At 51.9% G+C, this 26,855-nt stretch overlaps 1 protein-coding gene and 1 long non-coding RNA gene across 2 annotated transcripts; one reads left to right on the plus strand and one right to left on the minus strand.

The window, feature by feature from the left end:
• Positions 1 to 5,340: 5,340 nt before the first annotated feature.
• On the plus strand, positions 5,341 to 24,868 carry URM1 (ubiquitin related modifier 1). Its single transcript, XM_012772105.3, has 5 exons — positions 5,341 to 5,438; positions 10,010 to 10,080; positions 20,474 to 20,555; positions 22,054 to 22,102; positions 22,581 to 24,868. The coding sequence occupies exons 1-5, from the start codon at positions 5,404 to 5,406 to the stop codon at positions 22,647 to 22,649; spliced, it is 306 nt and encodes a 101-aa protein (XP_012627559.1). The 5' UTR covers positions 5,341 to 5,403; the 3' UTR covers positions 22,650 to 24,868.
• A 3-nt stretch (positions 24,869 to 24,871) lies between these two features.
• LOC142874322 (uncharacterized) lies at positions 24,872 to 26,340 on the minus strand. The gene is made up of 2 exons (XR_012922146.1): positions 25,981 to 26,340; positions 24,872 to 25,274 (listed from the first exon to the last, which is right to left on the minus strand). It is a non-coding gene; the product is annotated as an uncharacterized LOC142874322 (long non-coding RNA).
• Between the last annotated feature and the right edge of the window lie 515 nt (positions 26,341 to 26,855).

Genomic DNA, 26,855 nt, shown 5'->3' on the forward strand with positions numbered 1-26,855 from the left:
GCAAGAGCGAGACCCTGTCTCTACTAAAAAATTAGAAATTAGCTGAACTAAAAAAGAAAAAAAAAAAAATATATATATATATATATAAATTAGCTGGGCATGGTGGCGCATGCCTGTAGCTATAGCTACTCAGGAGGCTGAGGCAGGAGGATTGCTTGAGCCCAGGAGTTTGAGGTTGCTGTGAGCTAGGCTGATGCCAGGGCACTCTAGCCTGGGCAACAGAGTAAGACTCTCAAAAAAAGAAGAAAAAAAGCATGTTCAGATGTTGAGATCCCAGAATAAGCTGTTTCCCACTTATGCACTGGACAGCTCTCCCTTACAGTAGCTCCCCCATGATGGAAAGGGATAGGCGGGACTGCTGCATCAGGCCATCCCCAAAGCATGGTTATGTGAGTCATCTCCATGCACAACATAGGTGCTCAATACATACTTGTGAAGTTAACAACAGCCACTGTTTATCAGGAATTTCCCAGCCGGGTGTGGTGGCTCATACCTGTAATCCTAGCACTCAGGGAGGCTGAGGCAGATGGATTGCTCAAGATCAGGAGATCGAAACCAGCCTGAGCAAGTGTGAGACCTAGAAATAAATTAATTGGCCAACTAAAAATATATAGAAAAAATTAGCCGGGCATGGTGGCACATGCCTGTAGTCCCAGCTACTCGGGAGGCTGAGGCAGAAGGATTGCTTAAGCCCAGGAATTTGAAGTTGCTGTGAGCTAGGCTGATGCCACACCACTCTAGCCAGGGCAACACAGTGAGACCCTGTCTCAAAAAGAAAAAGGAATTTCCTGACATTTTACAAATTACCATTTAAGTTAATCTAGGGAGCAAATTCTAAATGCCTACTCTGCAGGAGTGGGGGGTCCAGAGCTGACTTGTGAGCAAAATAGATCTGCCCTCAGGAAGCAAACGTCCCCAAGGAGGGGAAGAGAGGGCTATCCTGGAATGAAGCAAAGGCTGTGTCCGCAGCTGCACCTAACCCAGTGCCCCAGGGTGGGTGGTGAGGGTGGAGGTGTTCACTATCAGGCAGGGTTTCCAAGGAAGACTGTTCCAGACAGTGGGAGCAGCAGCATCTAGAAGGGGGGGGGGTGTGCACGGCAGTGAAGCTGCAGGGCTGGGGGCGGGGAGGTAGTGGTTAGAGTTAAGGCAAGATAATGGAAAGTGAATCCTTTGTGGGATTCACTTATACTCCCACACCTCCAGGGACTGGGAGCTCCATTTGGAGGTCCTAGTATCAGGTCAAACCTGCTTCCTTAGACTCTCGCCAATGGTCACCAAATATGGAGCACCTACTATGTGCCAGGCCCTGTGCAAAGCATTGTATGTGCATGATTCTATTAAATCCTCTTAACAAAGCAGGCACAATTTTTCTTGCCATTCCACAGATGAGGAATCAGGCTCAGAGAGGCAAAGTCTCTCCAAAGACTGCAGAGCCTGTGAAAGGCAGAGCTGGGGGGAAAGTCCCCTTCCTCAGTCCCAGTGTTCCCCTCTGCAGCGTGTCCACTCTGCAGCCACTCCGCTTTGCCTGGGGAGGCTGGAAGAGGCCAACCTTGAGCATCCCCGGAGGTCCAGCTGCTCTCGGGACAGGCAAGTGGCTGCCCAGGCCAGTGTGTGGCATATCACTTTCAGTTCCTAGGAAGGAGGTTAAATAGCTCTGAGGGGCCTGTTGAGGCTGAGACGGCAAGGGAGCCGGACCGAGTGACTTTCAAAAGGGACTGAATGCGTGGCCAGCCCCTCCCCATGAGGAGGGGGCCCTGCTTCCTACCCACCTAATGATATTCTGGGCTCAGCCCTCGTCTTTGGCGGCAGTTTAACCCGAGCCAGAGCGGATTTCTTTCTCACTGATCTCAGCTTGACACCCAATTAGCACAAGAATGGGAGGAGGAAGCCTGCGAGAGGCGCCTCCCAGCCTCCCAGGGTGCGCGAGGGGAGTGGGCGGGAAGACAAAGGGCAGCAGGCAGGGGGGCACCAGCGCCCTCGCCTCCCCCTCAGACCCCGCCTTTGTCTCCCTGGGAGTTTCAGAAGGGCTGGCAGCCTACACCTGGGCTGGCTGGCCCGTTGGAGGGGACAGGGGATGGGGCCCAAGCCCCTGTTCTTCGTGGACCTGAGGGAAGGCATTTGGGTGAGACTACCCAAGGGGCAGCAGTGAAGGTCAGCGAGTAGGGGCAGGGATCCTGAGGGCACAAAAACCTGGGGTTGAGGCCTGACGGGTCATTCTAAGTCTCAGTTTTCTCATCTAGAAAAGGGATAATGAATAGTCACTGTGAGGAGTCAATTAGGTAATGCATGTGAAGCACCTGGCAGGTGCAAAGTGGGTGTTTAATAAATACTCTTTGAACAAATACAGGCTTTTTTGTTTTGTTATTTTTGGAGAGAATCTCCCTCTGTCACCCTGGGTAGAGTGCAGTAGCATCATTTTATCTCACTGCAACCTCAAACTCCTGGACTCAAGCGATCCTCCTGTCCCCTGCCTCAGCCTCCTGAGTAGCTGGGACTACAGGAGGGCACCACCACGCCCAACTAATTTTTCTATTTTTAGTAGACTGGGTCTTGCTCCTGCTCAGCCTGGTAAAAACAATACATTAAACTAATACTGTTACTAACCCAGGGCCTGAGTGGAGTAGGCTTGGGGTCAGGAGAAGGAAGGGTGTTAGAATGAGAGCTGGGCATCCACAGAATGGGCTGACTTACCCAGAAGTGATCTCCCTGTCTCTGGGGCTATGCCTGAAGCTGAGGACCACCTGCCTGTTGAGATTGCAGGAGAGGGGAATGCCTCTGGCCTCCTAAATGCCCTCTCCCTCCCTTGGCCTTCCACATGCCTTTGGACTTGTGCTTCCATGTGTCCTCATCTCCATCCTGGGAGCCTTCTCTGATCCCAGGGCTGGGTTAGAGGACTCCTCTGGTTCTCCCTTCATAGCACTAATCTGCACTGTGTGGCCATTTTTCCCTTTAATGGTCTTCTAGAACATCAGCCCTTGGAGGGCAGGGACCCATTGGTTTTGTTCACCATTGTGTTTTCAGCACTGGCACTGGGCCTGGCATGTAATAGGCACTCAGTGAATGTAAAATAGATGAAACTTGTCAAATGCTCCCAAGCACTCGGATCCAGCTCTGGGAGGCAGTTCCCAGGGTCAGAGGATATTCAGCTCACAGAGGTGGGATGGGATGGGATCAAAGGCTGTAAAGGGCTCTGACTGTCCTTATCTTGTTGGCAAAGAGAAGCTGTTAAATGATTTTGAGCAGGGAGTGACATCACTCATTCATTTATTCTCTCATTCAGCGAGCACCTACCTACCAACATCTACAATGTACAGAGCTCCTTACTGCATACTAACAATCCAAGATCAAAGAGTAATCAGGAAAAGTTTCTGCCCTGGAGAAGCTAAGAGTCTAGTGAAGAATCTTAGAATATTTTTTGCTGAAAGGGCCTGAAAGATCATTTGGTCCTAAACCCTCTTTACAGATTGGGGAGTTTCACAGAGAAGTGACCTACCCACCTGGCATGGTGAATTGGGGCCTCTCCATTAACCACAGGATTCCTCTGTGCTTTTTGAGGGTCAAGGCAATGTCTCATTTTTGAGGATCAAGGCAATGTCTCATTTGTCCTCATTTTACTAGTGCCCTGGTACATTGGGCACTGGTACTAGGGCCTGGCACATTGAAGGGGCTCAGAGCTGTCATGGAGTTGAAATGTACAATGAAGCCAAGGCCAGAGGGTGGGAGGCAGGCAAGCCAAAGAGGAAGTGGGTACAGGTGAGGTGATAAGCTGGGGGTAGGAGGTTGTCTAGAAGAATCTGGAGTTCAAAGTTAGGCTAGAATGGAGACTAACCCAAATTTGGTGACTAGAGGTGAGAGGAGGGAGAAAATTAAGAAGAATGTCCAAGGTTTCTTGCTTGTGTGTTTTGGTGGGTGATAGTGGTTTTCCTGAGATGGGGAACACAGAAAAAGCCTCTTTAGGGAAAGAGGCACTGTCTCAGAACTCATTTAATCCTCGCTACAATGCTATTGGGTTGGGCTATTATCCCCACTTTACAGATGAGGAAACTGAGGCACAAGGATGTTAAGGGATTTGCCTAAAGACACAGACAGGAACTGACAGGACCTGGACACAAAGCTGGCAGTTGAACTCCTAGCACTCAACCATTACATCGTTCTGTCCTTACCCACTAGATTATGCCACCATCCTCTACCAATGCTTAGTTCAGTTTTGGAAATGTTGCTGTTTAGATATCACATGGGGCATCCACTTCACTCCATTTCTGCCCTGGGCTTTTGCAATAGGCTCCAGTGGTCTCTTTGTCTCCTTCCTTGTTCCCCCCAAAGTATTCTACACCCTGCAGCCAGAAAAGACATTTTAAAGCACAGTTCTAACAATGCCACCCTCTTCCACAGCCTCCTAGAGATGGAAATACTTACCTGGCTTACAGGGCATAGTTTGCCCCTCCTGCCTTTCTAGCCTCATCTCCTACCAGGTTCTCTGTTCCCCAACTTCTAACTTCCTCTCTTGGTGTTCTAGCATGTTCTCACCCAGAGCCTTTGTGACTTCTATTCTCTCTCTCTCTCTCTCTTTTTTTTCTTTTTCAACTTTAGATGCCTCAAATGCTTTGAGACTTCTATTCTCTTCATTGGAATGCTCCCAGGGCCTTCTTTTCCCTGACATCCACATAGTTAACTCCACTCAGGCTTTAGAACTCACCACGTCCCATCTAGTCAGTTTTCCTTTCCAAGTTCCTGTAACTTCTTTCAGTTTGGTAAGGGGAAAAGCAGGGAGAAAAAAAAACCTTTCAGTTTAAAGTTTTACTTTTATTAGTAAGGGCATGTTTCTTTGATTACAGTTAGTCTGCCCACTAGACTGTGAGTGCCCTAAGGCAGGAACCCTGCCCATCGCCTTTCCCATTGCATCCACAGCTACGACCAACATGCCTGGCACACGGCGATGCTTTGCACAGCTGTGATGAGTGACAGCTCAGGAGAGAGATTGCTGAGTCGGAAATAAAGATTTAAAAGTCATTCAAACCAGACGAGTGGATGGGCTCGCCCAAGCAGTGTGTTGACTGAAGAGAAATTTGAAACTAATTCAAGATAAACAGTAACGTGACTCACAGTCACGTCGCAAAGATGCTGGGGGGGGGTCTCTTTTCCGCCTAGCGTGGTATACAGAACGCTTCCCACCCTGAGTATCTGAGCCCGGGCTGCGAAAAGCAGAAAGAGACCTACTCACAAGCTCTCGCAGCGCCCGGAACCGCCCCTCCTCCGCCGCCTACCGCTGTGACTCCCTCCAATAGCTGAAGCGGATGGATCCCCTGGGTACCGCCTCTTCCGCCCGCCGCGCCGGCGGTGACCGGAAATGGGCAGGCGCACCGGAAGTTGAGGGGAGTTTCCTGCGAGCTCGGCTTCCTCAACATGGCAGCGCCCTTGTCAGTGGAGGTGGAATTCGGGTGAGTTGCAGAGTTGGGGCGCTGTGGGGATGGATTGAAGTCGTCAGGCCCGGAACTTTCCTCTCTCTGCCTTGGGGCCTAACACGGCCAAATTGTCCAGGTTCCCGATGCCTGCCATGAACTGCGCCACACGCCTCTGAGAGTCTGAGAGTCTCAGTCTCTTGGCGAAGAGACCGTATGTCCGGAAATAGAGGCGCACACTTGGGCGGGGAGGCGCGCTGTGGGTACTCCTTGGTGCCCCACGCCCTGCAAGACTCAAGGGGCGTGATGGTTAGCAGGCAGCCTCCCTGTTTTCTTTACCAATCCCGTTTTGGACCAATCCCATCTGTCTGGCGTCTGAGCTCCTAGAACCTAGAATGACCACCCTCACCCCCTCGATTTCTGCCTTTGGGCAGCAATTTCTGCTTACACTGTTCTTGGGGTTTTATTTCTCATGGGATGTGTGGCCAGGACGGGACGACTTTCTTTCGCTTTCCCAAGACTTGGGGATGTTAAACAGACCTGAGCCTCCTTCAGGGCAGTCAGTAAACTTGCTGAGTGCTTTCTGCACATCTTGAGTCAGGTGGAGATTCTGAGTAGGGTGGGAAAAATAAGAAACCACAGTGGGGGAGACTAGCACTGACAGTATGTAATGCATAAATGAAAAATGAGGGAATTTGGACACACAGCAATAACTGAAGGAACAGAGCAAGGAGGAAGTCTAGTCAAGCCACTATTTTGTCCCTCCAACAAACAGGAGGTTTGTCATAGTTTCAAAGCTGAGATAAACCGCGAAGCTTAGAAAGAAGGCAAAAAAACAGGCCCTAAAAGATGGGTAGTATAATTTCCAGAATCAAATGGAAAGGCTGAGATTAGATGTGTGTGTGTGTGTGCATGTGTGTGTGTGAGAGAGAGAGAGAGTGTGTATGTGTGTGTGTGTGTGTGTGTGTGTGTGTGTGTGAAGATAACCAAGCCAAGGTCTGTATTAAAGGAAAAGTCTGGGATAGGAATCTAAAACCTCTGCCCAAATACCATTCCTCCCATTGGATGCCCCCAGTTTCTTTCATGTTTTCCCTTCATTGGGTAGTTCATTCACCAGTCATTTATTGAGTGCCTACCATGTGCCAGGCAGTGAGCCAGACACTGAGGATACAAAGATAAATAGAACTCTGTCCATGCCCTACAGTGTTCAGCATTTCTGTCCCTTAGAAAACGGACAGACTCATGACTGTTAAGTGCATCTTTATTGATACTGTCTGGCCACTTGGATCCAATTAGAACTTTGTTGGTCTGACCTCCTAACTATTTTGCCTTACTGACCCTTGGTCCAGCTGTACTCCCCAAAGCCTGGGAGTTCTAGGAGGATTCCTGCTGTTTTGATAGGTCTCAGCAGAGCTGGAAAGATAGAAGCTCCAGACTCCCAGTGTTAGAATTTATCTACAGCCAACTTGCCTTTCATTTGCACTGAATCAGTCATGGTATTTGCTCATCAGAAATGGCTTCTGTCTGCCAAATACTGTGCTGGCAACAGTGGGGAAATCATATGAAGAGGATGTGACCCTTGCCCTCTAGACCTTACATACCAGTGTAATTTTCCCTTTCTGGTCTGACATCTCTAGCCTCACCCTATCTTAACTCTAAGAGCAGTAGCGAGTTCTGGAAAGGCAGGACAGCATTCCTCCATCCACCTACCCACCTCCTACCAATTCCACCCACACCACAGTGTCCTGTGAAAATTGCAGCTTCTCAAGAAGCAAGAATGCCACAGCTGATGCCAAACCTAGGTCCTTTCTCCCTTTGTCCTTGTCTCAGTGCATATTTTTGCCCCAAACCTTTCTTTCATTTCCTGTGTCTCTTAGCAGACATGCTTTGCCCTTTACTCTGAACCTGAGCAGATTTACAAAGATGCTGCCATGCCCATCATTTTCTCTCTTTTGTCCCTGACTGGCCCCACTCCAACTGTGGTCCCGCAAGAGTCTAGGTTAGGACTTGGCCTCTTCTCCCTGAGAGCAGATGTCCTCTTGGCCCCATCAGCTCTCTTCTTCTTCTTCTTCTTCTTCTTTTTTTTTTTTTTGGAGAAAGGGTTTCTCTCTGTTGTCCAGGCTAGAGTGCTAGAGTGTAGTGGTGTAGTCATAACTCACTGTAACCTCAAACTCCTCACTCAAGCAATCCTCCTGTCTCAGCCTCTCAGTAGCTGGGATTATAGGTGTGTGCCACCTTGCCTGGCTAAGTTTTTAAAAATTTTTTGTAGAGATGGGATCTCACTAATGCTCAAGCTGGTCTATCCTGGGCTCAAATAATCTTCCTGCCTCTGCCTCCCAAAGTGCTAGGATTACAGATGTGAGCCATCATGCCCAACCCCTACCAGCTCTTCTGTAGACCCTAGTCTAGAAGGCCCCCTGTATCTCTCCCTCTTGTCAGTAACCAGTTCTGCCATCCTTTATCTTACCTCCTGAACTGTCCTTATAAGAAAAGCATTTTCTTAGGTCATACAGCATTCAAAGTATGTAGTACAGATGTGTTTTGTGTTCTTGTGGTTGATGTTGTAAAGGCCCAGATGTGAGCTTCCCTGTGTTCCATCCTTTTTCTTTCTTCCTGAGTTGGGAAGCAAGTATAGGCAAAGGTGGGGGGAATGCCATTAAGGTCAGAGAAGTGGTAGCAATGGACATTTTTATCCATTCGGCAAATATTTGTTTAGTGCCTGCTGTATGGCAGACCCTATTTTAGGCAAAGCTTGCAGTCCAGTAGGAGGTGGAAGGGAAATAAGTAAACCATACACACACACACACACATCATAAAAAGATAAAGATAAACTAGAAAAAGTGAAGGCAGTTTTGGGAATGTCTATACCTGTTACTGGTATCAACAAACATATCCACCAAAAATTGGAAGGTGGGAGGAATATAGAGGTATCTTAGTTGAGTTTGACTAGCAAATCCTATCAGACGTCCAGACACAAGAGGGCCTTGCCTTGAGCATCTCTGGGGCCAGAACAGGCCCCTTGTCTGCCTCCCTGAATCACTCCAGACACGGGACATATACCTTCCCCCACTCCAGATGTGCTGACAGGAGAAATGCCAACCTCTCCCTTGAGGGCCAGAGAATTCAGTGATGACGGGTGACTCTCTGAGCCAGACTGGTTCTCCCTTCATCCGCTTGTAAAGGAAAAAACAGCCTCAGCCTCTGAGCCTGGCACCACCAGGTTGGCCACTCTTGGTTGTTTGCCTGAGTCCCAGTGCCTCCAGTTCCCATCCCTCTTCTCTGACCCCCAACTCCTGAGCCCCTTGCCTATCACCCTCCCCCATCCCAGCTGCTGCATGTGCCAACCCCCACCCAGGAGAAAACGAAGTTCTTGGAAGGGGATAAATGGAGGCTCTGTGTGGGCTTGCAGCTGAAATGGCCCTGTGCACGGCCACAGATGGGCCTCCTCTCCCCCTCCACATTTCTGCATCAACAAAGCGTGACCTTGTTTGGATGACAGTCGCCCCATGTTTCCCCCATGACAATGCTTGCCTTGCCTTTGCCTCTCAGTGGCTGTCTCTGGACATTTCTGTTCCCTGAAATTGGAAAAGGGTGGTAGGGTGGAAGACATTGTGTCCATCAAAAGTCTGTTAAGACCTTTTCAGTTAAGACTGATAAAGTCTGAGGTGGGATCAGGAGACCCAGAGGGAGAAGTGGGTGAGGCGCTGAAAGAGCGCTGGGGCCCGCTTCAGAAGCTAGGCTTGGCTCTGAGTATCTCTGCTGCCCCAGCCTTCCCTTAGCCAGGGGCTGGGACACAGAAATGAATCAAACTCTGCTCTCAAGGGGCTTTCTAACCTTTGGGGAATCTTGTTTGTTTCTGCCAAAGGCTACTGGTGCTGAGCAGGACCCAGTTAGATTCAAATTCTAGTTCAGCCCCTGCCTGTTTGACCTTAGACAAGTCATTTAACCTTTCTAGGCTTCAGTCTCTTTCTCCATCAAATGAAGTTAATGTCTGCCTCCTTTCTTCCTTCCCTGGGATGCCCTGAGGATGAAATGCTGAGATGATGTGGGCAGTTCTTAGTTGATGCCAGGCCCAGTGAACTTTCTCAGCCTCCTGCACTATGGAGTACCCACCAGGACAGCAGCAGGTGGCACAGGCAGGAGCATTTCAAACCCTCACCTGGACAGGAGCATTTCAAACCCTCACCTGGCCAGAGGAAGTCTCTAGATGCACAGGGTCTCCAGACTGCCTCACAGTGGCTTCTCAACATTTTTCCAGATGGAAAGACTGAGGCTTAAGAAGATTTTGTCAAGTGTCCATGGTCACTCTGTCAGGGAGAGGTGGGGCCTGTATCTATATGTGTGTGCCAAACTGCCTCTCTAGAAGGCAGAGTAAAATTAAGGGCCTGCAAATTTGGGTGCTTGATTACTAGTAAAAAGTATTTACATCCTACTTTACCACATTAGGAAGTCACAACAATGGGTCACTGGTATGCAAGGTGTTCCAAAACTTTGATCTCTTCATCTCTTGGGCTTCCACTACCAGTCCATCCTCAGTTTTCAGTTTCAGCTACCTCCTCCTGTTTGCAGGAGCTCACCTGGCTGTCTTTTTCTCTGGCCTTCCTTCACAGAGGTGGTGCAGAGCTCCTGTTTGACGGTGTAAAGAAACATCAAGTCACCTTACCTGAACAGGAAGAGCCCTGTGAGTATTGGTCATTGGTCAGGAGCTAAATCACTTAGCCCCGTTCAAGCGGTCATAGGTAGAATTGCCCTGGTCAGTGGAGAGGAAAGAAGAGATCATCACAGTACTCTTCCCCCATCTTCTCTGGAATCAGCTGACTTCATAAGGGAGGTGTGTAGCTTAGTCCCTTTGTGGAGGTTCTGTGTTCATATAGGCTTGAGTTTGAATCCCCCCCTTAGAACCTTAGGCCAGTGACCTAACCTTTATGAGCGTTAGTGTTCTTATCTGTGAAGTGGGGAGGATAATCCCTATCTCTTAGGATTGTAAAAGGAGTAAGCAAGTTATACCATTTGTCTTGTTTTTTTGTTGTTGTCATCGTCATTTTTTTTTTTTTTTTTTTTTTTTGGAGACAGAATCTCACTGTGTCTCCTAGCTAAAGTGCAGTGGCATCATCATAACTCACCACAACCTCAAACTCCTGGGCTCAAGTGATCCTCCTGCCTCAGCCTCCCGAGTAGCTGGGACCATAGGCATGCACCACCATGCCTGGCTAAGTTTTCTATTTTTTTTTTTTTTTTTATTTTTTTTTTGAGACAGAGTCTCACTTTGTTGCCCAGGCTAGTGTGAGTGCCGTGGCGTCAGCCTAGCTCATAGCAACCTCAAACTCCTGGGCTCGAGCGATCCTTCTGTCTCAGCCTCCCAAGTAGCTGGGACTACAGGCATGCGCCATCATGCCCGGCTAATTTTTTATATATATATCAGTTGGCCAATTAGTTTCTTTCTATTTATAGTAGAGACGGGGTCTCGCTCTTGCTCAGGCTGGTTTTGAACTCCTGACCTTGAGCAATCCGGCCCGCCTCGGCCTCCCAGAGAGCTAGGATTACAGGCGTGAGCCACCGCGCCCGGCCTAAGTTTTCTATTTTTTGTAGAGACAGGGCCCTCTTGTTCAGAGCTGGTCTTGAACTCCTGACCTCAAGCAGTCCTCCTACCTTGGTCTTCTGTAGTGCTAGGGTTACAGGTGTGAACCACTGCACCTAGCCACATTTGTCTTTTTTTTTTTTTTTTTTTGAGACAGAGTCTCACTCTGTTGCCCAGGCTAGAGTGCCGTGGCGTCAGCCTAGCTCACAGCAACCTCAAACTCCTGGGCTCAAGTGATCCTCCTGCCTCAGCCTCCCAAGTAGCTGGGACTACAGGCATGTGCCACCATGCCTGGCTAATTTTTTCTATATATTTTTAGTTGGCCAATTAATTTCTTTCTATTTTTATTAGAGACGGGGTCTCGCTCTTGCTCAGGCTGGTTTCGAACTCCTGAGCTCAAACGATCCTCCCGCCTAGGCCTCCCAGAGTGCTAGGATTACAGGTGTGAGCCACCACGCCCGACCCCCCTTTGTCTTTATTATTAAAATGTGGCAGCAGAGAAAGATGCTCATGAGAATGTGATCATGTGGATGGGCTCACATTATCAGAAGAAGATTTAGATTAGAAGAAAAATATCCAGCCAAAAAGGTCAGAAGAGGGAGGTTGACTAAGGGAGATGGTGGGTTGTTTTTCATTTGTTCATTCAAATACTTATTGATCTTTCTTGAACAAATAATATTCTGAGCCCCTCCTGTGTGGCAGGCCATGTACCAGTCATTGGGGAGATGGACATGAACAAGAGCAAGTCCCTGTCTTCAAATTGGGAGGTTTCAAAGAGTTGACCTGCAGAGCTCTGTCTGAGTAACTATCAGTATAGCCTAGAGGCAGCAGGCTGGACGTGGCAACTATTGAGATCTTTGGCAACCCTAGCAGTGGACTCTAGCAGTGCTCAGGGATGGGATTCTTGTCTCCACCTATAGCTGAGGTATTCTGGGAGAAGAGGGCATCGATCATAGGAGGAGGCAAGGAATGAGATTCCTAGAGGTGGGCAGGAGAAAATGGTCAAGTGAGGTCTGACAAGATTCTTCTGGAACTGGACATACATCTACCAGAAACCAAACAATTATTATTACCCAAATTCACTGGCTGCCACACACCTCTGGTTGGGGACCAATGGCAAAGGATGATTTTGTCTGCCACACTTAGAGGTTGGGGTCACTTACTGAAAAGCAAGGCACCACCCACCCTGAACTGGGGGTAGATATGTGGCTGTGGTTAAATTATGTGTCCCTGGTGAAGGAAGACCCAGGGGTAATAAAGAGGACTGTTCCTTAGTTTGACAGGTGGCCATACAGTCTTGGGAGGGAACAGGGGTTCTCAGAAGGATCCTCCCAAAGGTTCAGTCTTGAAGACCTTGCCTGGAAGTTTATTAAAATATCACAAGTTAGGATTTATTTCCTCTGGAGTTTGTCTCAAATGAAAGCCAACAAATTTTCATAATTCCAGCCCTGTTTCATGCATTGACTGAGTACTCGGCAAGTGCCAGGTATGGTAGGTAGAAAGGACTTTATTCTTTTTTTTTTTTTTTTTTTTTATATATATATCAGTTGGCCAATTAATTTCTTTCTATTTATAGTAGAGACGGGGTCTCGCTCTTGCTCAGGCTGGTTTTGAACTCCTGACCTTGAGCAATCCGCCCGCCTCGGCCTCCCAAGAGCTAGGATTACAGGCGTGAAAGGACTTTATTCTTTCATGTAGTTGGCACATATTTTTTGAGTGCCCACTTTGTGCCATCACTGTGCTAGTTGCTGGATGTTCAGTGGTGAGTAAAACAGATGTGGTTTTTGCCGTGTTAGAAGTAGCAGTATAATGGAAGGGGAGCCAGGTGATAAATGAATAAACAACAAATGTATAACTGTATAATTATAAATTGTAGTAATTGGCATGAGGACAGTAAAAGGGTTCTTCGAATGGGACTAGCAGGTGATCAGGGAAGGTTTCTTTAAGGAGGTGACATTGAGGCTAGGTCTCGGAGGAAAAGAATCGAACCTAATAAATGGCAGAGGGAGAGCAGTGGTGCATGGGGAACCATTCCAAGCAGAGGGGACAGCACTTGTGAAGGCCCCAAGGGGTAAGAGGCCTTGGGGTGAGCAAGGACCTGAAGGAGGCCAGTACTGTCAGGGTGCAGGCTGATGTGGAGCAGTAGGCAAAGCCCTGAATGGTTGTGCAAATCATTGTTACAAATTCCTAGGAGGTAGCTACCATTATTATTTTCATTTTATTTATTTATTTTTTTTTTTGAGACAGAGTCTCACTTTTGTTGCCCTGGCTAGAATGAGTGCCGTGGCGTCAGTCTAGCTCACAGCAACCTCAATCTCCTGGGCTCAAGCGATCCTCCTGCCTCAGTCTCCCAAGTAGCTGGGACTACAGGCATGCACCACCATGCCCGGCTAATTTTTTGTATATATATTTTTAGTTGGTCAATTAATTTCTTTCTATTATTAGTAGAGACGAGGTCTGGCTCAGGCTGGGTTTGAACTCCCAACCTTGAGCAATCCGCCCACCTCAGCCTCCCAGAGTGCTAGGATTACAGGCTTGAGCCACCGCGCCCGGCCTATTATTTTCATTTTAAAAGGTGGGATCCAATTAATTGGCCAACTAATTAATATATATAGAAAAAATTAGCCGGGCATGGTGGTGCATGCCTGTAGTCCCAGCTACTCGGGAGGCTGAGGCAGAAGGATCGATCAAGCCCAGGAGTTTGAGGTTGCTGTGAGCTAGGCTGATGCCACGGCACTCTAGCCCAGGCAACAGAGTAAGACTCTGTCTCAAAAAAAAAAAAAAAAAAAAGTGGGATCCAAAACTCAGAGATGTCAGGGGTCTCACCCCAAGTCATACAGTTATTGATTGATTTATTTTCCAAGGGTCTCATTCTGTAGCCCAGGCTGGAGTGCAATGGTGTCATCATAGCTCACTGCAGCCTCGACAGGATCCTCCAGCCTCAGCCTCCTGAGTAGCTGGGACTGCATACAAGTGCCACCATGCCCAGCCACAGATATTTAAATAGCAGAGCTGGGATTCAGAACCAGATGTCATGGTCTCCAGAGTCCTAGCACTGTGCCACTACCTATCAGTATTTATCCCAGTTGGCTCCCTGAGTCCCCCTAATATCTCACACCTGTAATGTATTTTCCAGTTTTTTTGCTTTTGTCCATTCACTTATGTCTTCAACAGCTACTTATTTCAATTTTCATAGTGAGCCCAATAGATATTATTATCAAGGCAACCAAACCTGAGAAAGAGAAGGAGGGAGGGAGGGAGGGACCTGAGACCTGCCCAGAGTTACCCAAGTAGGGAGGCTGGGCTGACTCAGAGTTTGGTCCTTCATCCTCCAACCACTGCTTAGGGGCAGGTTGGCCCTTGGCTCATCTTTCAGCTGTGGATCTCTTCTGGTTCCCGTGTTGGCCCTGCCCAGAGGCGTAGGTCACACTGCAGCCACAGAGCTAGTTGGCAGCTATCGGCCTTATCCTGGCACATGTGAGCCCAATGGGAGGGCAGAGGCCTGGTGCTGCTAAGAGAGTCTTACTACCCCCACCCCCCAGCCCAGGCCCAGATCTCTCATCTGGCAGCCTTCCCAGCCCAGGAGCTGCCACTTGGCCAAGGAGGTCTTGGAGACTCCAACAGACATAACAGCAGCCATAAGATTATGGATAGTGACAAGTCTTACAAACAAGGGGACCCGTGGGTCCTAGGCCAGGAGAGAGCTTCCAGCCCAGCCAACTTGGGAGAAGGGGATGGTTAAAGCCAAGGAGGGTGAAGCTGTGAGAGTGGATCCCTGGCAGTGTGCAGCTACAAGTTGGTCATTGCTATGGGCCTCTTTTTTCCATCTGTAAAATGGGAGGTTGGGCTAACCTTATACTTTATTGAGCTGGTTGTCTGTTTGATATCTGCAGTTCGGAAAAGTTGCTTCAAGATCCAAGTACATACAGTTCTGTGAAACAGGATGTGTAGACCCAAAAAGAGGTTGAGTGTGTGTGTAGGGTGCTGTGGTCAAAGCCATCTCCATGAAACAGGCCACCTCCTTGGTTAGCTAGGGTTGGTAGGGTGGCCACCTGCCAGCTCTGGGCATTGTGGTTCCTGGGAGCTGGCCTCTATGACTCAGGATCCCTTCAACTCCAGGCCCCCAGCCAGGGCCCCCCCCAGGAGGAGACAAGGCTGCCTCACCTTTCCCTGCCCCTCTCTTCTGCCTTGCCATTGGGCCCCCTCCGCCTGCCTGTTCTGCTTGCATTAAAGGGTGGCTGGTGAGGGAGGGCAGGAGCTGCAGGAGCTCCTGGGCACTTTAAACTGCTTAGCATGCATTTCACAGCCTCTCTGGGGCCAGCTGTTCCTTTCTCTGCTCTCAGGGCCTGTTTGCTGATCCCCTCTCCACCTCCCTCCCCACCCCTTCCCAGTCCCTGTGCAAAATTGCTTTTGAAAAGATCCACTTTCTGCTTAATTAAACAATGAGGAGCGTCCCCTCACACATCTGTAAACCTCCTTCTGAGGCCAGTTTAGCCCACAAACTGCTCCATTCTTACCCCCATTCACTTGTAAATAGCCCCTCTGATGTTCCCTCCACCCCTTCTCCTCCTTTACCCACCCCAGGCCAGCTCTTTCTTCTCCCTTTTCTACTAAGGCCTGGGGTGGGCTCCCAGAAGAGCCATCTTGGAACCTGGTGGACTCAGTGTGGACAGGCACGGTTTAACCTGTGGAAGAGAAGAGTTAGGGGATCAGTCTTTACCAAATCTGAAGGGCCCTCGCAGGAAAGAAGGGACATGTTTGTTGGCGTGGTGCCTGTAGACCAACCGGGCCCAGTGGGTGGGAGTGACAGGAAGACAGATTTCTGCTTGGGGAAAAAAGAGCTCTTAACAGTCAGAGCTGCTCCACAGAGGAGCTGGCCTCCTGTCCCTGGAGGTTCATAGAGAGGATGGATGAAGGTCTTTTACAACCAGGAGTCAGTGTCAGATAGGACTTTGAGGTTGTTCCCTTTTAGCCCCAAGAGGTTTGGAGTTGACACCCTTGGGGGCCCTGCCACAGTGGGCGGTCAGTGTCCTCCAGACAAGGACAAATCCCTTGGGTGAGGGATTCTGGTGGGAGCTTTTGCTGGTGCTCTCTATGATGGGCATGCCATGCTACCACTTTGGCAGTAGGCTTTGGGAGAAGGTTTGGGCACCCCAGAAGTCACCGGGGTCATATAGCTTAGAGCACCCATGTGCTGAGCATGTCTTGTGTGTGACTGTGCTGGACCTGCTGTTGACATTGTGCCTTCATTCTCAAGCAGCTCTTTGGAGTTTGGATTATTAATCCCCTTTTGTCAGAGGATGACAACAAGACTTAAAGACATGAAGTAATCATCTAGCACTGTGGTCCCTAGCCCCTGGGCCTGTTAGGAAATGGGCAGCACATCACTGCCTGAGCGTTGGACCACACCCTGCCACCCTTCAAGTCTGTGGAAAAAGTGTCTTCTATGAAACTAGTCCCTGGTGCCAAAAAAGTTGGGGACCACTAAATTCTAGCACACAGCCCAGGTCCCCTAGCTCCAGCATCAAAGTTCTTGAGCAGTATACCACAGAGCAACAGCGCCCATCACTCACTCTTCCCCGGATTGGCAGGCCAGGTCCCAAGGCTTCCTGCACTGGAACCCTTCCATTCAGGTGCCTCCCTCCGTCCTCTGGTGCTATGTGTCCATGAACACTCTGGCCTCCAGCCTTGGAATGTCATTCCTTCCACCTGGGTTGTACTGGGAGTATTAGCCAACCCCTGACATCTTATGGGTCTGAACACCTAAAATAGAAAGGGGGTCAGTGCCTGGGACCCCTTCACTGCTCTCACAATGCCCCCACTCCCCTTCTGGCTTCCAATGGGAAGGCATTGGATCCCACAGAAAACACCAGCCAGTCCCAGCACTGTCTGATTGATGGTTGACTATACCCCACGCTCCAAAGCAGGGGTGACAGGCCACAGGCCAGAGCATGTGGAAACCCAGGACATCAGGGAATGTGAAGGGTTCTTCCTCTGCATCAGCTTGCCATGCCAGGCACCGTGCCAAGAGCTTTGTACACATCATCTTATTTGATCCCCACAACAACCCTAGTCTTACCGTCCCCATTTTACAAAAAATGAATTCCTTACCTGAGGTTATAGAGCTAGGAAGTAATGGGGGTCAAACTCAAAACCAATCCCATCTGACCCCAAAGTCCATGCTCTTAACTGGTCCCTCCTCCTTGCCTCTCTCCACAGTTGTCCATGTGTTCAGCAAATATCTCGGGGCTCAGCACTCTGTGCCAGCCCTCAGACCCCACTTTTTTTTTTTTTGAGACAGAGTCTTGCTTTGTTGCCCAGGCTAGAGTGAGTGCCATGGCCTCAGCCTAGCTCACGGCAACCTCAAACTCCTGGGCTCAAGCAATCCTCCTGCCTCAGCCTCCGAGTAGCTGGGACTACAGGCATGCTCCACCATGCCCAGCTGATTTTTTCTATATATATTAGTTGGCCAATTAATTTCTTTCTATTTATAGTAGAGACGGGGTCTCACTCTTGCTCAGGCTGGTTTTGAACTCCTGACCTCGAGCTATCCTCCCGCCTCGGCCTCCCAGAGTGCTAGGATTACAGGCGTGAACCACCGTGCCTGGCCCAGACCTCGCTTCTAGTAATGGTAATGCTAATGCCATACACTTGAGCCGCATCGTGATTCAGCGTGGAGGCAGAGAAACATGCCAGCACAGGCCTGGGCAGTGTGGGATTATCTCCCGGAAGCGCATGCTCATAAATACTGCTGTAGTTCACGAGCTGGGAGAGGCCTCTTCCACAGCAGGCCCTTTCTCAAGGCCTACAAGACCCCACCTGCTCTGGCCCTGTCTCATGCTGAGTTTCTTGCCATCTCTGTTCCACCTTGAACCTGCCAATTCCCTCCTGCCTCAGGCCTTCCCATATGCTCTTCCTTCTGCCCAGAATGCTCCCCAGCCCACCACACTCATCCTTCTGCCTGAGCTTCAGTGTTTAACTCCCTCGGCAAGGACTCTCCTGATCCCAGATGAAGGAGGTAGCATTTACCACAACTAATTAAGCACCGTCCATCTCCCCTACTGGCCTCTAGCTCCATGAGGGTAGGCTCTGTGTTCATCTTGCTTAGCACCTTCTCCCTAGCATCTGCACATAGTAGCTGCTCAATAAATATTTATCTCCTGAATGATCGTAGGGGATCGATCCCAGGAGGGAGCCCACCCTCAGCAGGCTGGGAAGGTGAAAGTGAGATTCCCCAGCCCCCATCTATCCCAGAGCCACCAGCCCCTGACTCTGCTTAACCCTTCCTCCTCCCCTGGGCGCCTTTGGAAGCCGACCATCTGGCTTAGAGGCTATTTGCATATTGTCTGGGCCTCAACAAGCCTAGCAAGATGTCCCTGGGGGTGTGTTTCAGGCCAGGCCGATGTGGACCTTGCATCCTGTGAAGGGAGCTGCGAGTTCCACCTCTCCCCACCCCCAAATCCAGGCATGGGGGAACAATACGGGTGGTGATGCAGTAGCCTCACCATGGTAACAGGCTATCAAAAATGTGAGCAGGCCTGGGTGGGGGGTGGGTAAAGGAGGGAGGGAGTGACCTCAGCAAATAGGAGCATCATGATAAATGAGCCAGCACCAGGCAGCAGACTCATCCCCCAGCCATCCCTCTGGGACTCTATGATGGTGCCATCACTTGGATGACCCCAACATGACCACTGGCCCTTCCCCCACCCCCAGGTCTATCCAGAGTGGAGCAGAAGCGCCTTCCTTTTGGAGGGATCCTGGGCTGTTCCCTAATTGAGCCCCAGTTCTGTATAGGCCAGCACTGTGGAGGTGCGCCTAGTGGTCTTCAGGGCAGGCGCTGCCCCGTCCCTCTTGCTGCCTCTGCACACGTAGGCACACCCCCGCCCGCCAGGGCTGGCTGATGGATGTGTCAGACCCCGGCGGCTCTATCGAGCGGCCACAAGATGTATGGGCTGGCGGCCCACCAGACAGTGCCAAGATGGAGGCCAAGGAGAATCAGAGCCAAGGGGAAGCTCTGAAACCCAGGCCTCAGGGAAGAGCCCAGCCAGGAGTCCAAATGGACTACAGCTAGTGGGAGGCAGCACTCTCCCTATCCCCTGTCTGCTCCAGGGACCATGAAGACCCCGATTTGCTTTGTTTAAAAGGAGAAATTAAAATGGAAAGGCAGCAGTCTAGTCCATGGACTGCCCTTGGCCCTGTGCTCTGCTGGTGTGCAATCCAAGCAGGTTGGCAACAGAGCCAAGTGGACCAGTTCATCCAGGGTGCAGGCCTGACAGAGTACAGCCTTCCTGCCTCCCAGGAGAGTGGCATGCGGGCCCGTGAGAATGCCTTAACATCCTGCCCAAGGCTGGGGTTGTGTGTGTGCCATGCTGCAGTGCCCAGACTCAGGGTAGAGCTACACCTCTCCATGCCCAAGTAGCCTTTCCCTGCCTACACTCCAGGACTCTGGACTCTGGGCAGAAAAAGCAAGGCACTGCCCAGGCTTGCTACAGTTTAGCTGCCAAGCTTTGCCTCAGGTGTGGGTCCAACACAGCAGATACAGATTCAGGATTGGGGGTGCTTAACCTCAGCTCCCCTACTGGCTTCCCAGAGACTGGTTCTCACTCTAGGACCTTTATCCTCAAGTCATCTCGGGAGAGAGGAGGAACTCCAGCAGCCTCAAGAGAATGGTCTCTTTGAGGAGTATATAGTTGAGAGCCATAGGCTTCAAGGAGTCTATAGAGCCTGGTACTGCTGCCCCTAGGAAGAGAGAGGTGACCCTGGGGACAGGTGGCTCTGAGCCTCCGCATGATGTGCAAAGAAACTGGTGGCTTTCTCAGAACCACAGGGAGGCAGATCTCAGGAGAGGCCCTTTGGACCTGGAACCTCTTGGCTCTTCAAGGTGGCCGCCCCCTGGCCAGAGGGCTTTTGAAGGAGGGAGTAGTGGAGCAGTGATTGTCAGCAGCCCTGCTGGTGAAGGATCCTTCTCTCCCTCTGCCAGAGGAAATTAACTGATGTTATCGGCTCAGCAATTGTTTTTCTCCTCTCACAAAGGGAAATATATGCAGACCCCTCCAAGAGCAAAGCTGAATCCACCCCATCTGGAACTGTCTAGAGAGATAAAGGTGGAGCTCTCCAGGGCCCTCTCAGAAGTCTAGCCGTGGCATTTTCAGACTGGCTTCCCGGACTTGTGGGTGGGGGTCTGTCCTCCGACTCTTTAGATGTGACAGTTTCTGCTGCTGTCTGCCCTGAGTCCCCCTACTATAGGTAAATACTATTACCTTTTCTTCAAGACTTCAGCAGTGCCAGGTTCAGCTTTCTCTGAAGATCTGTCTGGCAGATCACTGGCCTCTCGTAACCCATTTCCTCACCTCAGGAATCCACAAGTTCACAGGCCATCACAACCTGGTCTGAAAGAAGCCCTCATCCCCATGTTCATTTCCTGGGCCAAGCAAGGGTCTGAGGGCCAGGAGTGAATTGGATTTGACAGTAGCTTGTTCTGTGCATTTCTCCACAGGGGACATCCGGAACCTCCTTGTTTGGATCAAGAAGAATTTGCTAAAAGAGCGACCAGAGTTGTTCATCCAGGGAGACAGCGTGTGAGTCCCGTTCCTCCCTTCCCTGAGGAGGGTGGAGGGAGGGGCGGATGTCTGAGCCCCCACCCTAGGGTTCAGCCCTAGCCTTCTCTGAGTCCTGTTCTCCCCTTCCTTCTCCCTGGTTCCTCTGAGGCAGGAGCTTTGGTCCAGCTCTGTCTGAGGTCTGTTTTCAGTTTTCTTGTTACTAAAACTGGACTGTTGGGGATTTTTTTAAATCCCAGGTAAAAAGAACCTGGTGAATTTCTCAGAAAACTTGGATTCTAGTTACCCAAACTTGGTGTGGAACCTTTGGGTAGTTTTATCACTTCTCTAGGCTTCAGTTACTCTCTCCATGCAGAAAATACTGAGAAAAAGATGCTGGCAAAGGTTCCTTTCATCCCTTGACTGTCTAGGACTGTGCCAGCCCACAGAACTTTCTGCGATGATGGAAATGTTTTGTATCTGTGCTGTCCAGTATAGTAGCCACTAGTCACATGGGGATATTGAGCCCTTGCAGTGTGGCTAGTATGACCCAGGAGCTAAATGTTCCATTTTATTTCATTATAATTTAAATAGCCACATGTGCCTAATAGATACACAGGTCTAAGATTCCAGGGAGTCACTGACTTCGTGCATACACACGCACTCACATCCAAAGCATCTGTACCTGTCCCAGGCCCAACCCAGTGTCCTAGCAAAGGACCAGGTTTCACATGAGAAGTCACTTCTAAAACAAGGCCAGCCCCATGTTAAAGAGGTGGGTAGCGCAGTTGTGAGGCTCATTCATCTGCCTCGAAACCTAGGTCACCAGCAGGCCCTGGGATCTGGGGCTCCCATCCAACCCCTGGTTAAGGTCATGGTTCTAGCAGTCCTGGAGGCCACCCCCAAGGCCAGCAGCGCTCCTTGGGCCACTGCCAGCAGGAGCCAGTCTAAGCTGCCTGTCCAAATGTTGACTTCCTGTGCCTTGTGCCAGGCGGAACTGCTGTTGAGCATTCATGTGCTCGGTGCCACTGGCAGCCACCCCTGATTCAGAAGAGCCGAGATGGCCTCCTCTCCAGGGTGGGAACGTGGGAGGCCTAGAAGCTGAAGTTCTTCATTCCCAGGGCCAAGGAGAGTTTAGACCCCTAGGAAAGTGTGCTTCTAATAGTTACCGTGACAGACGGTGCGGCAAGCACCTCACACACATCAGCTCGTCTCATCCTCACGCCAACCTTACAGAGCAGGCGCTATCATTGTACCCCATTTTCAGATGAGGAAACTGATGCTCAGAAAAACAAATGACTTCCCTGAAGTCTGGGTGGATTTTCCATCTGGTCCCAAAGACCATGACTGTATGACCTGGATTCTTTTACTCTCAGGCTATGGCCTCCCTTTCTGGGGCGCTCATTAGCCAGACTTGACCCCAGGAGGAAAGGCTCCCCCGTACACTCTCCTGTAGCCCAAACCCTCGCAGCCTCTCCACCCCTGCTGCGACCACCTCCTGCCTTTCACTCCCTGCTACTCACCACCATCTTTCCCACAGGCGGCCAGGAATTCTGGTGCTGATTAATGATGCCGACTGGGAGCTGCTGGTCAGTACCTCGGGGATGCCCCCTCCCAGCCCTTGCCCTCCCTGCTTCAATGGGGCCTCTCCTTAGGCCCATATGGGGTGGCTGGATAATCCTCTGCCCTACTCCAGCTCCACACTGAGGCTTCCCAAGTGGGGAGGGGATGGGCAGCTGGGAAGCAGGCACCGTTCTCCATCCTGGAGATTTGCAAGTAGTCCCCAACCTTTTTGGCACTAGGGACCAGTTTCATGGAAGACAATTTTTTCCGAGGACCCAGGGGGTTGGGGGTGCTCTGTGGCCCAATGCCTAACAGGTCATGGACCAGTACCGGTCCGTGGCCCAGAGGTTGGGGATCGCAGATGTATAGGGTACCCTTTTTTTGGTAGAGTCTGTCTCTCTCTCTCCCAAAGTAGCCAGCCCTCCCCGCTTGCCCTCCGAACACCTGGGACAAAACTGGGAAGGTGCCCCTGAGGGTCTCCTGCTCCTCTCTCTCCTGTACCAGGGTGAGCTGGACTACCAGCTGCAGGACAAAGACAGCGTCCTCTTCATCTCCACACTGCACGGCGGCTGAGGGTCCCTCTCTGGACTTGGGCACCCTTGGTGGGGAGATCAGAACAATCAGATGTCCCCTTGGGCCCTGCTTCCAGATCTCCCCGGCCCCCTTCGCTGCTTTCTTCCCTGCTCTGTCCCCTAAGCTCCCTCCAGGCAGGGAAAAGAGGCCAGGTGCTAAAAATGAGCCTTTCTCAGGCACGTGAACAGGGGTGGCAGGCAGGCGCCAGAGCCCAGCGCTCAGTCTCCCAGCAGCTGAGGTGGGGGAGGGTGCCTCTGGTTTGTCAGAGTGGAAGGGGGCTCTGCAGCCAGGTGACCCAGCTGCCTTCCACTCCTGTGTCTCAATCTCAACATGGAGTGACCCTGACAGCACTCCAGCCCATGGGCCACAGTGTCTTCTGGGGAAGATGAATGGACCTGAATAGCTGATGGGAGGCCCCTCCCTTCTCAAAGAATGGAAGAGTCTGCGCCTCAGTTTCCCCATCTGGACAGCTGAGAACTCTGCCTGTCCCCTACTGATATCATTATGGAATCCCAGCTGGGGTCCCCTATTCAGTGCTGAACACCACCACCCCCCACCCCAGCAGCTGCTCTTCCAGCCACACCCCTCCTCCTGCTCCCCCTACCCTCAGCCCTTGACCCTGGCTGGCCTTCTCCCTGCCACAGGCCACCAGATGGGTTCCTGAGGCCCTCGCTGCATGCAGCTCATTCTGCTGGGGGTGGGGAAAGAGAGGTATAGTAGGCTAAACCTTGAACTGGCACATAGCCTGGGGGGATCAGTGTGCCTCAGTTTCCTCCTCTACAACAACTGGATTTCTGTAGTATCTGATACCTGGGGAGATAGTTAATGGCAGGAATGTAGACTTTCTTTCTCTTCCTACCTCCTGCAGGAAGCAGGATGGGGCCAGGCAGCACCTGGTAGACAGAGTGGTTTGCCTCTCCCCCCTCCATCCCTTCTGCAAGTCTTGGGGCCTCAGTGCCTACAACAGCTGGCCTTGGGCAAATTAAAGACTGGGTTGTTTACTAGCCTTGCTTGGAGCTTCATCCTTATAAATGAGTGGTACCCCATATCCCCCCAGCCCTGGTCTCTGGTACAACCTCCCCATCCTCAGCCTAGACCTCTCAGAGCTGCCCTTCACCCAAAAGGGGGTGGGGGTTAAACTCAGGCTGTCTGACAGGGGCCAGTCCAATGGAGCCATCTGGAGCAGGGGGTGGCAGAGCCAGTCTGTGCTGACCAGTCTGGGTCCCAGGATGCATCCCCATCCGTCTGTCCAAGGCCAGGCTTTGTCCCACCAGCTGCAGGCAGCAGCCTCAGAACCCAAATGGGAGTGACATAGATAAGGCTGTTGAGTCCTTCTTTCCTTCCCATGAACTGGAGAAAGGAGCTTTGTTGGCTAGAGGCAGACCTCAAAAAAGAATTAGGGTGCTAACATCATCCTGCCCAAAATGTTGCTTTTCTATTAATGTCAATAATTTAAGGTGGAATTTCTCACCTATGGAGATGAAATTGCCAAACAGTTGTCCCAGCAATGTGACAGGTGATGCCCTGGCTGATGGGGCTTCTCTCCAGCACTGCTGCAGGTGGAAGCCCTCTGGGCTTGTGTGTGGATGAGAGTGGCCATGTTGAGGTTATGGGTAGGTGCTGGTAGTCTGGATGCAAATTAAGGCCAGTGTTGGGGTCTGAGTGTTGTCCAGAAAGGCTGTATGACAACTCTCACTAGGTGCTGAGCTCCGGGTCTCCATGTTAGGGAACAGAGCAAGAGACTTGAAACAGCCCCCTACAGCTTTGCTTTTAGAGCATCAGCCTGTCCGAATTCTTGGACAACCTGGAGGTCCCTCCTTGCCTCCAGCCTCCTGAGCTGCAGGAGTAGCCCCCAATCCCACCTGGAATTCCAGGTCCTGGAAACTGGGTGTTAGGATTATTTTCCCTGCCTGCAAGGGGTGGGAGGGGGTGATAGATGTGGGATATCCCTTCCCCCACCACACCCCAGTTAATGCTGAGTAGAGCAATAGGATGTGCTGGGCAACCCTGGTTCTCTGCTCACCAGGGATGCCAGTGCCACAGTTGAAACTGGCCAGGGCCAAGGCTCTCCAGACAATTTTGGGTCATTTTTTAGACTCAAAGCTGGAAAGGGTCAGGGACAGGTGACCTGGGCTCAGCCCCAACAAATCCCAACCGTCCCCCTTCCAAGCAACTCCTGACCTCCGCTTTTGAGGAAATAAACGAATAAAACCCCACTATCTCCGAAGATTTTTCTTTAATGAAAAGGATTCGTTCGTCCAAGTTCTATTTCCACAGCCGATTGCCCGGCAGGAGCGCATCATTCCCGACGCTTCGCCCACTCCGGCAGCGGCTGGAGGAGGCTCAGCCCATCGGTCCGTCCAGAGGGGCTTGCGGGAGGGGTTGGTTTGTTTGGGATTTAGGGGTTGGTTTAGGATTATTGTTTTGTTTTGGGAATATTTGTGGGGGATAGGTTAGAACAAATTCAAAACGAGTTAGCAAGCGCATTCTGCCGGCCTCTTCTTTCACCCCCGACTTCCTGCGGCTCGGGCTGAGGGCGGGCTCCCCGACCACATTCGATCCCCGCCGCTGCGTGCCAGTTTCGTTCCGGCCGAAATTTGAAAGGGACAGAAACGACGCGATCGACTGGAGGACCCCGCCAGCCGGGACCGGTTACCCGCAGAGGAGGAAGAGAAGGAAGGATGAGGATGGCGGCGCTGGTGGCAGGGACCGGCGTTTCTCCTTTGCGCGCCGGGCTGGGGCCGCGATCTTCGTTCTGGGGCCAGCCGCCGCCGCCCCGAGGGGTCTCGCCCGCGCTGAGCTGCGTCCCTGCGGCCCCCGCCCCAGTTGCGCACGGAGCTCAACCACAGATGTCCAGCCACAATTCTCGGTTGGCCGCAGACTCGTACAAGAATTGCGTTTGGACAATCAGTGGCGAAGCCCCTGTCTCCTGCGGGGTTCCGCTTCGCTCCTTAAAAGCGCCAGACCAGGAGATCTCCGAAGCCGGCGCGTCGGACTACCTCGCAGACGCTGAGCAGTCGCGGCCCATCCCGCGGTAAGGTGGACGAGCAGGCACACGGATCCCGACCCTGCTTGGGGATCCCCATCGCCCCTGGAGTGTTTCCTTCGATCGCGGCCCGGGGTCCCTAGAGTAGCCCGAGTTGGGTCTCTGCGCCGCCTCAGGTCGGAGGGGAATCTCCGCTGTCAGGCCCGGGGAACCCCGACTCCCCTCTCCCCGCCCCCAGCCTGGAATCCGGAAAGCAGGAGCCCGAGGCTAGGTTGCGTTTCCGAGCCCGAGTCCGGGTTGCTGGATTCGTGGGGCCCCCGCCCCCGCCCTGCCCCGCGCACGCACCGGCTCGGGCGCTCTCCGCTTTCCTGTGGCTGAGTCGCGGCCGGGGCGCCGGTGGTAGCAGTGGCGGCGGTGGCCCGGGCGGCGGGGAGCGCTGGAATGCGCCGCCGGGTCACCTGCAGCGCCCGGGGACCCGGACTGGGAGCCGGCGGGCTGGCGAGGCGCAAGGCTGAACCCGAGCGGGCGCCTCTGGCGGCTCGGGGCCGGGGCGGGCTTTTAGTGGGCCGCTCCAACAATACGGGCCTGGCGCGGAGAAAGGGGCTCGGCTGCAATTGGTACTGGATTTGAATAACGCCACGGGGCCATCAATGGTCATTGTGTCGGCGGGTAATGAATCTCCGCTGTCTCTCGGGCTGGCCAGGCAGCTGCAACCTGCGCTCAGGCAGCTCTTAAAGACATAGCGTGCCCCTCCCCGGGGGCCGCCTCCCCCTCTGCACCGGCCGGACCCCTCGCCCTCCCACCCCCACTCGGCCCTCAACTCCCGATGCCCCGCCTGCTCCCTCGGCCTGACCCCTTTGCCCATCACCCCCCTCCCTCCCCCTGGGCCAGGCACCAGCATCTCGGCCCTGCACTCCCGTGGACCTGACTCAGGCCCCTGGCCTTGGCTGAGCTCCACAACAGTGCCCAGGGGACCCCAGAGTCTCTTAAGGGTCAACCTCTGTCTCCTAGCTGCATCTATACCTAAAGCCTCTGGAGCCCTCCTTCCTTGAGTTCCTGCCCTGGTGCTTCTACCAGGGAGGGAACAGTCTGGAAGTCAGAGGGTCACCCCTTTAGAAGGCCACACCAAAGGAGAAGGGCGAAGCAGGTTTTGTCCCAAGTCCCAGGCTGAGGATGCCATCTCCAGAGACCACGCCTCACTAGGGATCTGGAGACTGCCC

Source organism: Microcebus murinus, chromosome 12 (assembly GCF_040939455.1).
Source record: "Microcebus murinus isolate Inina chromosome 12, M.murinus_Inina_mat1.0, whole genome shotgun sequence".
NCBI lineage: Eukaryota > Metazoa > Chordata > Mammalia > Primates > Cheirogaleidae > Microcebus > Microcebus murinus.